At 43.2% G+C, this 18,430-nt stretch overlaps 1 protein-coding gene across 2 annotated transcripts in view; it reads left to right on the top strand.

The window, feature by feature from the left end:
• The window catches only part of PDGFRL (platelet derived growth factor receptor like), a 269,942-nt gene that overhangs the window by 200,764 nt on the left and 50,748 nt on the right, over positions 1-18,430 (top strand). For both annotated transcript variants that reach the window (XM_073656666.1, XM_073656674.1), the window contains exons 4-5: positions 6,084-6,377; positions 13,338-13,477. In XM_073656666.1, coding sequence (XP_073512767.1) covers positions 6,084-6,377; positions 13,338-13,477 — 434 coding nt within the window. The remainder of the gene's footprint in view (positions 1-6,083; positions 6,378-13,337; positions 13,478-18,430) is intronic.

Here is an 18,430-nt window from a genome sequence, read left to right as displayed (position 1 = left end):
AGCTGGAGTTCCTGTTGCGTGGACTGTTCTGCTGGGTAGGCATGAGAGGAGCCATCGAGAGGTGGTGCAGAGACTGTGGCCCGTGCAACCTAAGAAGGAAGGACCGCGCCAGCCAGAAGACTCCTCTGCAGCCCATCATCACCAGGCAGCCACTGGAGCTGGTAGCTCTGGACCATGTGAAACTGGCTCCAAGCAAATCTGGGTACGTCTACGCCCTCACCATCGTAGATCACTACTCCCGGTTCCTGGTGGTGGTCCCTGTCAAGGACTTAACGGCTCAAACAGCAGCTAGAGCCTTCCAGCAGCACTTCTGACGTCCACACAGGTATCCGGAGCAAGTGCTGACGGACCAAGGACCAGCCTTCGAAGCGGAGGTCTTCCAAGAGTTCTGCAATCTGTATGGCTGCAGGAAGATAAGAACAACGCCCTATCACCCTCAGACCAACGGACTATGTGAGAAAATGAACCAGGTGGTGATAGACTTGCTAAAAACGTTGCCCCTGGAAGAACGCAGTCTCTGGCCTGAAAAACTGCCTGATCTGGTGGACTTATATAATCACATCCCTGTAGGTTCCACCAACTGTACCCCGGCTTACCTAATGAGAGCAAGACCTGGTAAGCTGCCTATTGACGTGGATATGGGAGTCCTGACACCTGAGGACACCTCGCCAGAGGCGGACTGGGATACAGAACGGCAGCAGCAGTATCGGAAAGTACAGGAGAGCGTCGAGCGGAGAGCAGGTCTTGAAGAGAAAAAGGCGGCTCCACAAGTTGGACGACCAGTGGGAGAAGGACCCGTACACAGTACTGCCTTCAAGTCATGATAACCCAAAAGTCTGTGTAATCAGTAAGGATGGAGGAGAGACCACAGCCATTGTCTCCAGAGACCACCTGAAAAAGTGTCCCGAGCAGCTGCAAAGCCCAGACGAAGATCAAGAGAACCCTCAACCCGCAGAGGAAAGGGAAGAAATGATCAGTACAGTACTCGGAGACTTTCCCCAGTCCTGGACACAAATCAACAACGCTATCGTGGTACCCGTCCTCACCTTTCTCCAGCCAGCCCCTCAAGGGCCTACAGAAGAACAGGTGTCAGAAGAGCAGCCGGCCCAGGAGGCAGAAGAATCCATACCAGCAGCCCAGGAGAATCAACCTTCTGCTAGTAGTGAGCCTGCCGTGCCCCTAGTGAGCCAAAGAGTACGCAGAAAGCTGCCAGGCCTACCCGCAACGCCTTCTACACTCTGTAGTGCAGAACCAGATAGTGGGTTACGTAGGTCCACCAGGAGCACTAGAGGACAGATGCCCGCTCGCTGGAGAGTCTAATGCCAAGTATATATTTACCTGTACATACATAAATGCTGAAAAAGGTTTATGTTTTTGTTGCCTGTTCATTGATTATGTTTCTCTAGTTATCCTGCAGGTTTATTTGGACTGACAGGTTATGGACGCTGAGTAACCGGAACTAAAATTGTAGATAGTTGCACCTTGGTGCCTCTTGCGAAGATGGCCGCGAAAGAGAAAAACCTGTCTGGCGTGGCCTCCTTGTGGCCCAAAGTAGCTAGCCTCAGCCTTGCAGCCACGCCCAGGGCCAACGTTCGGGGTTTGCTTTGGACAGGTCCCCTACTCTGTTCCAAGACTTCACCTTGTTGGATGACATGGACACCCGGTTACGGACACGCCGTGACCTCTAAAGACTAAAGCTTCTTGTACATATGTTGTTGTATTATTGTTTATACCCTGTACTTGTGTTTTCTTAAAAATGTGTTTAGTCCCAGAGTACTAAAATTTACTAGGGGGGAATGTGGCACCCCAGGGGTCTGGTTACCACAGTAATAGAAATATTACGTCTGAGAGCAAGTGGGAGGTTTCCTGGTCAGGAGCCCTTAAGCATGCAACACCTCCTGCCCAGTCCTGGGAGGGGAGGAATCTGCCCTTATAAACTGGGTCTGGGGTGGGGTTAGACAGTCAGAGCCTGGAGTGAAGTTCCAGACACAGGGCGAGAAACAGCTAGGAGCTCTGTAGGAGCAGGAGCTGAGTGCCAGAGACTGGAAGCAGATATATTGCTCGTCCTGGCTGAAGAGACTACGACTGGACACCGGAGTCCGAGGCTGTGGGAACCTCTAAGTCCAGCAGCAGAATCCAGCCGGCAGGGGATTCCAGGTCCTCTGGCCAAAGAAGCCCGGAGACTCAGTCACAAGGAAGGGACCAGCACCGCCATCGAGGAGCGGAGGCTATCAGAAGGCCCCAAGTCACCAGCCATACGGGTGAGCACTACACGGTATACTCAGGGACGTGGGCTACTTCCACTCGCTTACAGCAAGGTAGCCAGGAAGAGTGCAGATAGACGGGGAGGCCTACAACTCCACCTGGCCAGGGGAACTCCTGCTTGCTCGCAGACAGACCAGGCCCCTTATGCTAGCCAGTACTCCCGGGAGGGTCTGCCTTAATATCATCAGTAAAGACCCTGAACTGCACTGCAAAGACTCTGAGTCGTTCCTGCTTTCTCACCGCATACAGCACTACTAGTACTGGGACGCCCGTGCACCATCACTCCCATCATCCACATTCCCTGCCCTGAGGCCATACTCTTCCTGTGGGGAGTTATCCCATCTTTAGCTGCGCACACCACACCAGCCTCAGCGGACTGCCTCGCAGCGGTGGTACACCCTGACCGCAATCCACGGGTGGCGTAGTCGGACATTAAACCACAAAAACCCTATAAAGACTGACACTGGTTTGACCACCCTGAGCCACGGGACCGGGTCGCCGCCACGGAGACTACAACCCCCAGAGACCCGGCTTCGGGTATCCCACACACGTGCACACTCGGCCCAAGGGGCGCGTCACTTGCACATACGTTTATTAAACTGGTTGGAATAGTAAGCACTTATTCTGCTAGATTTATGACCTATCTAGGGGGTAGAACTATCAGCTCTACAATCACCAATGCAAAAAATGGGGAAAATGTCACCAGACTAGAAATGGTAATATTCTCATCTCCTTGATGAGGTTTAGATATTAATCTGCATTATTATGCAAACTGAGAAATGTGACCCGAGCACTGAACCTGAAACCAAGCAGGTCACGCCATTGGAAACACCTGTGCCTGAAATCTCCCTGAGGTTATACAAAACACGTCAAGCATCTTATTTTAAGATTTTGCACTTTATTGTGGCAGTAATTTTAAAGTATCATGAAGGAAGAAACTTTTAAAGAACCAGATAATTGTGTATTCATTAATAGACCTATGAAGTTGGAATGCAGGCTGAAAGCAAGTGAACTAGCAACCTGTCTAATTGGCAACTACAGCCAACCTTGAAAAAAAAAAAAAAAAACAGGCCGATAGAAGGGAAAGTGAGTATAAATTTCAAGGTAGCAGGTGCCAGTAAAGATGTGTTAATTCATCATGAATTGACAGCTAATAGGTGAAAAGGGTCAAACTGGCCCACCAGATAACAATAATGGCCATCCTTAACTTAATGGGTCCAGCTGAAGACAACTCCTATTTGAAGCAGTTTTATGATGACTGCGTTTAATTAAATAAATTAGTTGTATTGAACAATATCTAAAAAAATCTAAAAACAAGTAGAGAGCCATATAATACATATTGTAAGGGTAACAACAAACAAGGGGCAAAAACCCACTGTAATAGTATGTCAAAGGTTGTAATTATATAGACATGGTGTAGGAATATACAAATAATAAAAATGTAATCAAGGTGCTTACAGATAAGTGTGTATAAATACTACATGGTTAGGGATACAAACGATTACCATTGAAAATGAAATACAGTTAGGTCCATATATATTTGGACAGAGACAACATTTTTCTAATTTTGGTTCTAGACATTACCACAATGAATTTTAAACAAAACAATTCAGATGCAGTTGAAGTTCAGACTTTCAGCTTTCATTTGAGGGTATCCACATTAAAATTGGATGAAGGGTTTAGAAGTTTCAGCTCCTTAACATGTGCCACCCTGTTTTTAAAGGGACCAAAAGTAATTGGACAATTGACTCCAAGGCAATTTCATGGACAGGTGTGGGCAATCCCTTTATTATGTCATTCTCAATTAAGCAGATAAAAGGCCTGGAGTTGATTTGAGGTGTGGTGCTTGCATTTGGAAGGTTTTGGTGTGAAGTAAACATGCGGTCAAAGGAGCTCTCCATGCAGGTGAAACAAGCCATCCTTAAGCTGCAAAAACAGAAAACAACCCATCTGAGAAATTGCTACAATATTAGGAGTGGCAAAATATACATTTTGGTACATCCTGAGAAAGAAAGAAAGCACTGGTGAACTCATCAATGCAAAAAGATCTGGGCGCCCACGGAAGACAACAGTGGTGGATGATCGCAGAATAATCTCCATGGTGAAGAGAAACCCCTTCACAACAGCCAACCAAGTAAACAACACTCTCCAGGAGGTAGGTGTATCAATATCCAAATCTACCATAAAGAGAAGACTGCATGAAAGTAAATGAAAGTAAATACAGAGGGTTTACTGCACAGTGCAAGCCACTCATAAGCATCATGAATAAAAAGGCTAGAATGGACTTTGCTAAAAAACATCTAAAAAAGCCAGCACAGTTCTGGAAGAACATTCTTTGGACAGATGAAACCAAGATCAACCTCTACCAGAATGATGGAAAGAGAAAAGTATGGCGAAGGCGTGGTACAGCTCATGATCCAAAGCATACCACATCATCTGTAAAACACGGCGGAGGCAGTGTGATGGCTTGGGCATGCATGGCTGCCAGTGGCACTGGGTCACTAGTGTTGATTGATGATGTGACACAGGACAGAAGCAGCCGAATGAATTCTGATGTATTCAGAGCCATACTGTGTGCTCAGATCCAGCCAAATGCAGCCAAACTGATTGGTCGTCGTTTCATACTACTGATGGACAATGACCCAAAATATAAAGCCAAAGCAACCCAGGAGTTTATTAAAGCAAAGACGTGGAATATTCTTGAATGGCCAAGTCAGTCATCTGATCTCAACCCAATTGAGCATGCATTTCACTTGTTAAAGACTAAACTTCAGACAGAAAGGTCCACAAACAAGCAGCAACTGAAAACCACCGCAGTGAAGGCCTGGCAGAGCATGAAAAAGGAGGAAACACAGCGTCTGGTGATGTCCATGAGTTCAAGACTTCAGGCAGTCATTGCCAACAAAGGGTTTTCAACCAAGTACTAGAAATGAACATTTTATTTACAATTATTTAATCTGTCCAATTACTTTTGGTCCCTTTAAAAACAGGGCGGCACATGTTAAGGAGCTGAAACTCCTAAACTCTTCATCCAATTTTAATGTGGATACCCTCAAATGAAAGCTGAAAGTCTGAACTTCAACTGCATCTGAATTGTTTTGTTTAAAATTCATTGTGGTAATGTCTAGAACCAAAATTAGAAAAATGTTGTCTCTGTCCAAATATATATGGACCTAACTGTACACCATGATGATAAAATATCCTAAGACATACCTAATAGGGAGGGAGAGCCCCCACTCCGACGTATGTTTCACACAGAGCTTTTCCAAGCTCTCTGTAAAAACAAGCTGCAGTTCATATGCTCAATCTTTTGAGCATCTTTTTTTTCCAAACTCCAGTCCTTAAGGCCCCCAACGTGTCATGTTTTCAGGACATCCTTAGTATTACACGGGTGGTGGAATTATTATCAAGCCATCAGAAATTGCCACAGGTTCTCTCACCTGTGCAATACTAGGGAAATCCTGAAAACATGGGGTTTTGGAATTACATGTCTACATGAACCCAGAAAAAACAGCTGTTATACCATGTATGTGACTACTACATCTGTTTGACCCTACACAGAGAGTTTCTGGCTGAAGAAATAAATACTGATGGTAGAGATATAACCTACAATCAGGTAGGTTGTTCTTTTATTGTTTTCCTTTTTTCATTTTTTTTCTTTGAAGAGGCCACAATAACAAAAATAAATACAATTATTTACAAAGAAGTCCATGTTCCAGTGGCCATGTTAATCTGCAGCCTATAAATAACAGAAAAAAGCATTGGAGCTAGACTATTCAGATAAAATAACATTCACATAAAACCTCCTTCTGTTGCAGGTAAAGGTGAACTCTTCGTACCATCTCCAAGTTATTTTGAGATCGTCTACATGAACCCAGATAAACCAGCAGTTATTCCATGTCGTGTGACCACTGCATCTGCTAAAGTCACCCTACACAGAGAGTTCCCGGCTGAAGAAATCAAAACTGATGGCAGAGACATAACCTATGATGTAAAGAAAGGTTTTATATACCAGCATCCCAGTATCAACCAAAGTGGAGTGGTGTACTGCCGAGCAGAGGCCAGAGGAGCCCCACAAATATCCATTAAATACCAGCTACTCTATGTGGAAGGTATAAGTAAAGCTGATCCTTTAGATATAATTTAGGTTTATGCTTCTTCTGTGTAATTTGATTTAATGAGAAGGACATTGCAGGCTTTGTCCATCCTCAGGCCTTGTTTCTAGTAGGGCATTTTCTCAAACTTCTACAATCAGGACACGTGCAGTTTCTGTTGGCAGATTGTCTCCAAATTGGCTAAAAAACATTTCATTTTTATGGGTTTTTGCAGATCGTTAGTGAAGATATTGCATGACGAAATTAGGTTTTAATTGGCTTAAAGTGGTTACCTCTCAAAGACTTCCCCCATGTACCTATTTTCACATTATAGAGGTGTGAATTCCTTACTCATGACAATGACCCACATTTAGAAAGCTGTTTTAACTAATGCAAAATTAGAGGCAAAATTTGTGACTATTATCATCACTCACCAAATTTGTGATGGTAAAATGTGTGGGGTCTACAAGGACAGGTAGTTTAGGCCAGATTAATTTCATAGATAGAAGGGTCTGATCATAAATGGTCCAAGTGCTGGAACCACTATTGATTATGGGAATAGGGGTCCCACCCATTACAGTTGATTAGCGCGCAATGATGCTTATTGTAGTTCTGTTCATTGTCTGTGGAAACTATAGAGATAGCTGAGTATAGCACTCACCTATCTCTGGGAGTCCTATAGGATGTCAGCGTGGATGTGCTGCCAACGCTACATTCAAATAAGGGATTCATGTTGACTGTCCCAGCGGTCTAGGCCCGACAGATCAGAAGCTTATTACCTATCATGTTGATAGGTGATAAATGTCGTTCTTGGGACAATCCCTTTATGTCGAATAAGTTAAAATGGCTCAAACTTAAATAGTCTTGTTTGAAAAAACACTATTTGGGCCATCATGATAAAACATTACCACTAAGTAAGGGACAAGTTGTTGTATGTTTACGCCAAACCTACATCAGTATCCTGAGCTTTGGGTTTAAAGCCAATATGCACGCTGGAATAAAAAATCTATGCAAAAAAATTGAAAAACTCAAATAGTAAATGATAACTATATTTTATTAATTAACAGTAATTAAAAACAATTGGTAGACATACAAGGTGAGGTCTTGTAGACGCCACTGTGTATGTGACACCCCCTTCCCTTATTACTAATACCATCTTCAAGCATTGATCATTTTGGGCTCTTTATTTTTTGCGTATCCGTTTCCAACACTTAAGTACTAATTATCGTTCTCCTTCATTATTTTGCCTATACTTCTAGGAGTCTGGTGCCATGGCCCACCTAACTCTTGTATGATTTAACATGTTTGATTTTGTGTGCCTACCAATTGTTTTTAATTATTGTTAATTTATAAATATGTGTCACGCAAGGTGTGGGAAAGACTAAGTGCAACAAGAAGGGAAGAGGGGAAGGCAGCCCAGACAATAGGGAGAGGTGGGGTGGGGACCTCATTGGTTCCTCACCAATCGCCGCACAGGAACCTAAACCCTGTATTTAACTAGAGCTTGGCCCTGGATAGGGAAGGGGGGTGAGCACTAGTCAGTCCCCACTAACAACTAAAGACAACAAGGGAGATAAACACGGGGGAAAATAACTTAGCTTGAGCCAACTTCAGAGAGATTGCACCGAATGTCCTTTAAGCACCATAGAGGAAGTAAGCAGACTGCAACAGCTTCAAGCCTTCACAAGAGAACATATGAACATGTGAACATCACCGGCTCCTGCCAGTAGCAAACAGCAAGTATTTAAACACCCAGACCTGGGTGTCAATTAGCAGGAGGGAGGTAGCTGCTGGGTCCTAGAGTGAGACAGATCTAACAAGGTGTCTGTAATGCCAAACGAAGGACTCTTCTGCAACCAACTGCAGGGCAACTGTCTGTCACATCTGAAACACCCGTGACAGTACCCCCCTCTACGAGTGACTTCCGGACATTCAGGACCAGGTTTCTCAGGATAAGAAGTGTGGAATGAACGAACCAACTTGGGAGTGTTCACCTCTGATGATGAAACCCACATCCTCTCTTCTGGACCATAACCCTTCCAGTGCACCAAGTATTTTATCGAACGACGTTGGAGATGAGAATCTACAATCCTCGAAATCTGAAATTCCAGATTACCATCAACCATTATTGGGGGCGACGGTAGGAGTGAGAGCTCAAAAGGTTCCACATATTTCTTGAGTAAGGACCTGTGAAAAACATTGTGGACCTTAAGGGCCTGAGGAAGCTTAAGACGAAACGCTGCTGGGTTAATGACGGCGGTTATTTCATAGGGACCAATAAACCTAGGTCCCAGCTTCCAAGAAGGGACTTTCAACTTAATATTCCTTGTAGACAACCACACAAAGTCATTCACATTCAGGTCCGGACCCGGCAAGCGTTTCTGTCAGCCATACATTTATACCTGTCTCCCATGATCTTTAAATTACTCAGAACCCCCTGCCACACCGAGGAGAGTGATGAATCAAAACGTTCCTCCTCAGGAACTCCCAAAGCTCCTCCCCCAGTAAAGGTACCAAACTGTGGATGGTAACCGTATGCACCAATTAACGGGGACCTGCTAGTGGATTCTCGAAAATGATTATTAATGGCAAATTCTGCCAGCAGTAAGTAGGATACCCAATCCTCCTGATATTCAGAGACAAAACATCTGAGGTAGGTCTCCAAATTCTGATTGACGCGCTCGGTCTGTCCATTCGACTGAGGGTGGAAGGCAGAGGAAAAGGACAGCTGCACCCCCAGGCAAGAACAAAATGCTTTCCAGAACTTGGAAACAAACTGGGTCCCCTCGATCTGACACCACATCGGAGGGAACCCCGGGAAGCTTCACAATCTCATTTATAAACACCTGGGCAAGTGTCTTTGCATTTGGAAGTGCAGGTAATTCGACGAAATGAACCATTTTACTGAACCTATCTACAACCACCAAAACCACCGTTTGCCTGCAGAAACCAGTAGGTCAGTAATAAAATCCATGGACAAATGTGTCCATGGCCTGCTAGGGATAGGTAGCGGAGGAAGAGTACCAGACGGACGGGTATGCGATACTTTAGAACACGCTCAAATACTACAAGCAGATACGTGTTCAATCACATCCCGATGCAACCCCGGCCATCAAAAAAGACGAGAGAGGAGATCCGCGGTTGCCTTACCACCTAGATGACCAGCAAGCACAGAGTTGTGATGTTCCTTAATTACTTTGCGGCGCAGACTAGACAGTACAAATAAACTTCCTGGAGGGAAGGAGGCAGGGGCGTCCCCCTGGGCCTCCAACACCTCACCCTCTAGTTCAGGGTACAATGCCGAAATGACTACTGTAATATCTTCTGTAATGACTTCTGTAATATCCACCAGGGAAGCTCCGGGACAAAGCATCAGCCTTGATATTTTTGACCCCTGGACGAAAGGTGACAAAAAAACTGAACCTAGTAAAAAACAGGGACCACCTGGCTTGCCTACTGTTGAGACGTTTAGCTGATTGGAGATATGACAGGTTCTTATGATCGGTAATAACAGTAATAGAATGGACAGCCCCCTCCAACCAATGTCGCCATTCTTCAAATGGCAATTTCTCTCAGCCGAAGACAATTTTTTAGAAAAGAAAACACGTGGATGCCATTTACCAGGGGACGGACCCTGAGACAACACAGCCCCAACCCCCACCTCCGACGCATCAACTTCCACAATAAAGGGCTGGGAAACATCGGGTTGACTGAGTAGAGGTACCTAAGGAAGAAAAAGCCTGGAGGGAGGCATCCGACCATTTGGAAAAATCAGACCCCTTCTTAGTCATGTCAGTAAGGGGTTTGACGATTATTGAGTAATTTTGGATGAATTTCCGGTAAAAATTAGTAAAGCCCAGAAAACGTTGTAGAGCCTTCAGGTTCTCTGGACGGTTCCAATCAAGGACAGATCTTCCTCGGATCCATCCGAAAACCTGAAGATGACAACAAGTCCCCAAAACCTGCACCTCCTGAACGGCGAAAACACATTCTCTAGTTTGGCATATCGTTGGTTATCCCTTTATATCTGGAGCACCTGCTCAACATGCCCCTGTGTCTCCAAATCAGGTGAGTAAACCAAAATATCGACCAGATAGACCACCACAAACTTTCCCACCAAATGATGGAAAATATAATTTATGAAATGCTGGAATACCGCAGGTGCATTGGTCAAACCGAAAGGCATAACCAGACCCTCGAAATGCCCTTCAGGCGTACTGAACGCTGTTTTCCATTCATCCCCTTCTCTGATTCTAACCAGATTGTAGGCTCCCCTTAAATCCAACTTGGAGCATACCTTAGCTCCCACAACCTGACTGAACAAATCTGGAATCGGAGGAAGAGGATATGGATCTCGGATGGTAATTTGTTTAGTTCCTGGAAATCTAAACAGGGACGTAGACCGCCATCTTTTTTCTTCACGAAGAAGAAACCTGCCGCCATGGATGAGGGCCTGATATGTCCCTTCTCCAGACTTTTCGAAATGAAATCCTTCATGACTTGTCTCTCAGGGCCAGAAAGATTATACAGATTATACAGTCTGGATTTTGGTAGTTTAGCTCCGGGGTTTGATAGGACAGTCATATGCACGATGATGAGGCAAATCCTCTCAGAAAAAACGTCCTCAAAACCAGACAGAAAAGCAGGTAATATTTCCATAGAGACTGTAGCAAGGGAAATATCTAAACAGTTCTCATGGCAGTAATCTCCCCATTCAATCATCTCCTTGGCTTGCAAATCCACCAACGGATTATGTTTCACCAACCAGGGAAGACCCAAAACAATTGGGGTGGGGAGACCGTCCAGGACATAGCAAAGGATTATCTCACAATGAACCGACCCCACCCTCAGTTTAACATTATGTACAATCTGAGTTAGTGCTTTCTGTGCAAGTGGCACTGAGTGGATGGTGAAGATGGGAATAGGCTTGGCTAAAGTACAGCAAGCAAGACCATGAGCTCTCACAAACTCTTCATCAACCATGCTGACTCCAGCTACACTGTCAACAAACAAAGAAATTTTCTCAGTTTTGCTCTCTAGCACCACCTCTGCTGTCAGGACAAACCGTGAACTGAAGGTTGGCGATAAATGCACCCCTTGCTTATCCAACTCCAGACTACCAAGGGTTAATTGAGTTTCCTTTTGCTTAGGAATCGAAGGACAGGTCCCAATAAAATGTCCCCTTTTCCCACAAAAAAAACATACACCTTTTTTCTTGCGAATATCCGGGGAAATGTATGATGCATAGGCACCCCCTAACTGTATGGGTTCCTCCACCTCCCTCAGTACTGGTTCACCGCCAGACCGCTCCCCTGGCAAAGGTGCATAACCCCGACAAGAAGGTCCCAGAGAAGGTGGTCTTACCCACCTATCCTGAAGGCGTCTATCAAGAGGTATAGCTTATGACATGGCAGCCTCCAAGGACACAGGGGTTTCATATACTGCCAAAGCATCTTTCAATATTTCAGTATGGCCCCCACAAAATTGGTTTTCTTTGGGCTGACTCATTCCATTTAGAATCCGTTGCCCATCTACGGAATTCAGAACTATACGTCTCCACTGACCGATTCCCCTGCTGAAGGCGACGCAGCCTAGACTCAACCAAGGCGACTCGGTCAGGGTGGTCATAGATGAGGGCCAGGGCCCCAAAAAAATACCTCCACAGACTGGAGACAAACTGAATCCTGAGGTTAAGAAAAAGCCCAGGATTGAGGATCTGCCTGCAGCAGTGAGATCACAATTCCCACTCGTTGCTCCTCACTTCCGGAGGAGTAAGGATGAAGTTTAAAGTACAGTTTGCAGGCCTTGTTGAACACAAAAAACTTGTCCCCACCTCCTGAAAACCTGTCCGGGAGGGCAACCTTGGGTTCAGGCTGGACAGGCCTACCTGCAGGGACTCCCACATTGGCGACCTGTAGCCACTGATGCTGCTGCTGAACCTCACCGCGGAGGTCATTCACCTCCAGAGACAGACAGCGCAGCCGCTCTGTGAGCTCTGCAACTGAACCCATACCAAGAGAGAAAGGAAAAAAAAACAAGCCTGAAAAAAAAACACACAAATAAACCAAAGTGTCAGGTATTTTTTTTTTCTTAAATGTACACGGCCATGAAAATGTCACACAGGGTGTGGGAAAGACTAAGTGCAACACGAAGGGAAGAGGGGAAGGGAGCCCAGACACTAGGGAGAGGGGGGTGGGGACCTCCTAGGCTGATCTAATATCACCCTGTCTCCCCTATCGTCCCTATATTGGTTACTCACCAATTGCCGCACAGGAACCTAAACTCTGTATCTCCCTAGAGTTTGGTCCTGGATAGGGAAGGGGGGGTGAGCACTAGTCAGTCCCCACTAACAACTAAAGACAACAAGGGAGACAAGCGCAGGGGAAAGAAACTGAGCTTGAGCCGACTTCAAAGAAATTACACCGAATGTCCTCTAAGCACCAGAGAGGAAGTAAGCAGACTGCAACAGCTCCAAGCATTCACAAGAGAACATGTGAATATCACCAGCACCTGCCAGTAGCAAACAGCAAGTATTTAAACACCCAGGCCTGGGTGTCAATTAGCAGGAGGGAGGTAGCCGCTGGGTGCTAGAGTGAGACAGATCTAAGAAGGTGTCTGTAATGCCAAACAATGGGATCTTCTGAAACCAACTGGAGGGTGACTGTCTGTCACATCTGACACACCCGTGACAATATGTTTCTAATTTATTTTTTGAGCTATGCACATTTTTGTATAGCTTTTTTTTGTATATTTATATGCCCATGTACATATGGCTATGTGCCTTTTATTTTCATAAGCAGTAACTTGATTTAGCCTCATATAGTTTTCAACTTTCTGGCTAGTCTTTTGCTTCAAGAGACTGAAAACACAACACATTGAACTCGGGGTCAGGCATATGGATTCTTTGTTAATATTAACAATTGAGTTATATTTTTAAACCCTAATATGTATTACTTGGTATATCTCCGTTTCCTTTAGTTCCCAGTGGCCCTCCCTCTGCAACTATTACAGCCTCTGCCAACAAGGTTCAAAGTGGAGGTGACTTCAGTATCTTCTGCACAGTCCTGGGGGAACCGCATGTGGAAGTAGAATTTACATGGATCTATCCAGGTCAACAAGTAAGATGATAATTATAAATATAGATTGATGAAGTTCTGGTCCTTTAAGAAAGAGAGGTTAAAGTAGGTAGAAGTCAGGACTCTCTTGTGTCTCACTAATTGACAGCTGTGTGAGCCTTCATTCTTCTCTGCGGAGAGATGCCACTACTGTGTGCTGGAATAATAGCAGTGTGCAGTACATAAACACAATGAGGTATGGTGATATCTTCATACTGGATGTAGTTGGTTAAGAAGAGATGTAAGATGGATTCCTGTGTGCTTTGGAGCAGCAAGACGAGAAGAAGGTTAGAAAAAGGAACTGCAATCCCGTCACAGCTTCTCCTTAATATGTTGTGGCTCTCGCTGTCTACCTGTGTACCGTATCTAGTGGGAGACTCCGACTAAATGGGAATTGTACTTTCAGCAAACTTTGCATACATCAATAGTACAAGTAGATAGAAACTTGGTAATATATTTTATCACAAAATTTGGTTCTTTCTCCACTTATCCCCTTCCCACTTAACTCATCATTCAATCAGAAAAAAGTAGCTCAAATCCGCCTTGATCAAGAGTGTCAGAGCCACACACGCGGCAGTTGTCTAGCTATTAGCTTACGACAGAGCTGGATTCACAGATACATTGCTCAGCACTACTGTGTAATGTCCACCATACCTCTCATAAGGCCACAGCCCCACTATCAGTATTTGGTCAGTATTCGGTCAGTATTTTTTCTCTGGAGTGGGAGCGAAAATCAAGAGTAGGTGATAAATGCAGAATTGGTGACTATTATACCTTTTCTCTGATTGTTTCTCACCTGGTTTTGGCTCTCACTCCTGAGAAAAAATACTGACTGAATACTGACCAAATTACTGATAGTGGGGCCATGGCCTAACTCTTTTTCTTCATGGTTGAATTGCCCTACTTTCAATTCTAGTAAATGTTAGATGGATTGCTCCGGCAATTGGCTGCTTGGTTCCGCATTACTTACAACGGTATTCACATCCTCAGTTTGTGGATACCATTAAAATCTTTAAAAATCCACCACTCACTCTGGCAGGCTGCTCCAGGCCAAACACCCTGCCAGAGGTTGAGGTGACACAGGGGACATCAGTGCACCGCCTGCAATTGGGTTATAGACTGCAAAGAAGATAGAGTACAGCACCTTTTATCATGGCAATGGGTAAAAGTGAATTTCTGTTTTGTTTAGTTTTATTTTTATTTCATATATTTTTTTTTTTCTATTATATCTGGATAAATAAAGGGGAAATGAAGGGGTATGATGGCGAGATGGGAAAGAATACAGGATAATAACAGTATAAGAACATGAATATTAGTACTGCTTCAATCAATAGTGGTCACTATAACAAGTGTACAAGCTGTAGTAAGCTACATGGTATGAATGTGCCAGATAAAATACAGTAATTCCAACTCAAGAATATTAAGAATTATCCAGCAGACTATAATCATAACTTTTTTGAAATTGAAGGAGTCAAGTACTTTTATGTTTGTTCCGTATTTTAAGAGATATAGTGTATTTCCTGTCTTGTGTCCTTCTACATTTTGCAAGTGAACTAATTCTGTTTAATGCATTGACCCACTCCAATATTGAAGGGAGTCTGCTACCAATATATGTCCATAACTGATTTTGCTGCATTCAGACAATGAGGAATAAGCTAAATTAGGTATTGTAAAGTTGGGTCTAAATTAAGTAATAATATCCTACAATAAAGGGTTATTTCTGATTTCAAAATGAACTTGAAAGGGGTGATCCGATATCTAAAATGTATTTTCTAGCTATCTCTCTTGATACCCTAACCAATATTTTAGTTAGCTTTATTACACAACACCCTACACTTTCCCCTATCTACCTAATCTGTGAATGTGTTTTTTACTTCGTTTGAGGAGTCTGAAACGTGATGTCACAGGAGGCTGGGGCTGCACTCACTTCTCTGTAGCGTTCATCGCCCCTTCTGGAACAGGACGTCACAGAGGGCAGCACTGAAGTTACTCACTAGTTTGTTGAATTGCTGCACCCTCTGAAGATGTCCTGGATCCTGGGTGATGGATGCTGTGGCAAATGTAAGTGCAGCGCTGGCACTCTGCTTCTGTCCTCGCCACCACCGTAGCTTTTGTGAAAGAAGACTTTGTCAGGGGGCGGAGATAGAAGCAGTGAGTGACACCAGCGCCACTCCACAGCTTCTAGCACTGTCCTCAAACTACTCATCATCACGGGGCAGTTTTCATGTTGCTTACACACATTGGTAAGAAGTATCACAGGTTTAGCTTTCTTGTGAATTGAATGTAACAAATGGTCCAATATGTGGGTTGTAATGCGACCATATACACTTTTATTATGTTGCGACATAGCATTGCCATACAGCAATCTTAAGCTGTGCAATTACTATCATAGGCTTGGTTGCTGTGTTGCCCCACTCTAAATATGAATGTTTGGTTTGTTATCAGCTGTACTTTTATTTTAAATCAAATTTTATTTTTAAATAAAAAAAATCAAAAACTATATAGATTGGGCCATAGTCAAAATCTTACTGACACACAGAATAAACGGCTATAATTAGGAGACGCCTCTGCAGATGTAAACATGCATTATTGGGTTGGGAGATGATTCATATGTCTTTTTCTACCCCTTACTCCTTGTGCTGTACCCCTTGATATGCCTTTGATGCCACTGAGTCCCCAGGATCCTTCTATGACATTTCACACTGCAAATTCATAGCAAAAATCGAGTCTGCACAATGTATAATTACTTGCTGGATTCGGAATATGTAAATCCTGTATATATGAACACAAATTTAGGCTGGTTATGAATGGGCACATGTCACAATTAGAGAAACATATTATGCCCATCCATTGTATGAACATATTCTACTCGGAAATATTAGAAAAGCTTTACTATCGCCATGGAATATAATGTAAAAACACAGAAAAGAGAGAAAATCAAATACAGAACAGAAGCCAGACACTTAGACAAAATATATGTGAAGATACTAAACATGGTGACAAATATCACTATTATAATCCACAACATCTGTCATTAATAAGTAAGGACGTAGACTAAATAGTAATGCAAAAGAAGGGATACAAAGACCCTAAAATATACTAAAAGTCCATACATAAATAGGAAGACTATGTAGCAAAGTACAAATATGTACAATACAATATAGGGAAGGCATGCTGACCAAAGGATTGCCCGGACCAGAATTTCACCATAGCTTTGTCAACAAGGCTCCAGTCAAAAACACATTGTAGCATTGTATGTGGGTTTTATATTATCACAAATAGGGATTTGTCTCTGTATTAAATTGCCACGTGATTGTCTCTTGCTGTGTTGTAAGCGATGTACTTGCTCTATTATATGTGATTATATCTGATATTTAGTATTTTAGTATTTATGGTTCGGTGTACAGTTGTTTTCTAGGTTGGATTGTATTTTGTACTGACGTTTATATTAATTTTGATGTCGGCTGTCTATATTGTATTTTATGAGAAAAGACAAAGATCACTGTCATTGGTCACAAATAAGGAAATTTCTCATCTCGTAATGCAATGGTTAATTCTCTCTGGCCATAAAACATTTATATAAAAAGGTTATACCAAATTCAGGTTCCTGATGCATTGATCATTTTACTGTAATTTTAAAGCCATGTGACAATCTCTCTTAACATAATATGACGTATTTAGTCACATTTCATGTGACATATTTTCTTAATGGCACAATGGTGACATCATTCTAAGACCAAAAACTGACTTTCAAGCCTGAAATACATAGTAAAGGTGAACAAGAGATGAAGTTGTTCCCCATTCCCCATTTTTTACAGGGAAGCTTAGCAATAGGGTGGGGATTAACACGTTTTTTTGCAGAGAGGGCTGCAGGCAATTGTCTTACAGCCATTCACAGAACCGTGAGAAAGAGGAGGAAGGACATGGCTGATCTGGGACGTTTGGAGATGTCTTTATATATTTCTCAGTATTATTTGAGAGAAGAGAGGACCTGATAAGATCAATAGAAAAATGATTCTGTTTTGTTAGAAGTTTCTCAGGTGGTAAGCGTGATCTATGAAGAAACTCGGCAGCAAGTAATCAATATCCCAACAGTCTGATGTGAGAAGTTAAGAAACTTTACACAATTCCTCCTACTTTATCTATCTATCTATCTATCTATCTATCTATCTATCTATCTATCTATCTATCTATCTATCTATCTATCTATCATAGATGAGGGCCCTTTACAAAGAACCAGACAGGAGATTCATGCTGCCTAAATTGCAAGCAGTATGAATCAGACAATGCAAAATATTTCACATATTTTAAAAGCCAGCCAGGGACCATGCAATTTCCATCACATGTCCAAGGGGTCGGTCCTCAGCAACTTCTCGCTGCCCCACTCCCCTAGACTGACGGGTCATTCCTCATACGTGCACATATGTAGAGGAATACATGTCAGTCTACAGGAATGGACCTAGGAGCAGCCTCTATGGCACCAGTCTCTTGGCCTAGTTATATGAGACACAGCTGGCATTTAAAGGTATATTTTTTTTCTAAAATGCCGCAACGTTTCAGAGTAAAGTATGCATGGCTGCAGTGACACAACCACACTGATTCATACCGCCTGTGGTTCGAGCTGAGATATTTACTATTAACCCCTTTACAACCCAAGGTGGTTTGCACGTGGTTTGACCAGGCCAATTTTTACATTTCTGACCACTGTCACTTTATGAGGTAATTACTCTGGAACGCTTCAACGGATCCCCCTGATTCTGAGATTGTTTTTTCGTGACATATTGTACTTCATGATTGTCGTAAAATTTCTTCGCTATCACTTGCGTTTATTTGTGAAAAAAATGGAAATTTGGCGAAAATTTTTACAATTTTGCAATTTTCAAAATTTGAATTTTTATGCCCTTAAATCAGAGAGAGATATGTCACACAAAATAGTTAATAAATAACATTTCCCAC

Source organism: Phyllobates terribilis, unplaced genomic scaffold (assembly GCF_046119375.1).
Source record: "Phyllobates terribilis strain yellow unplaced genomic scaffold, ASM4611937v1 Scaffold_1__5_contigs__length_1240528914, whole genome shotgun sequence".
NCBI lineage: Eukaryota > Metazoa > Chordata > Amphibia > Anura > Dendrobatidae > Phyllobates > Phyllobates terribilis.
This window is presented reverse-complemented; position numbering and strand designations above follow the sequence as displayed.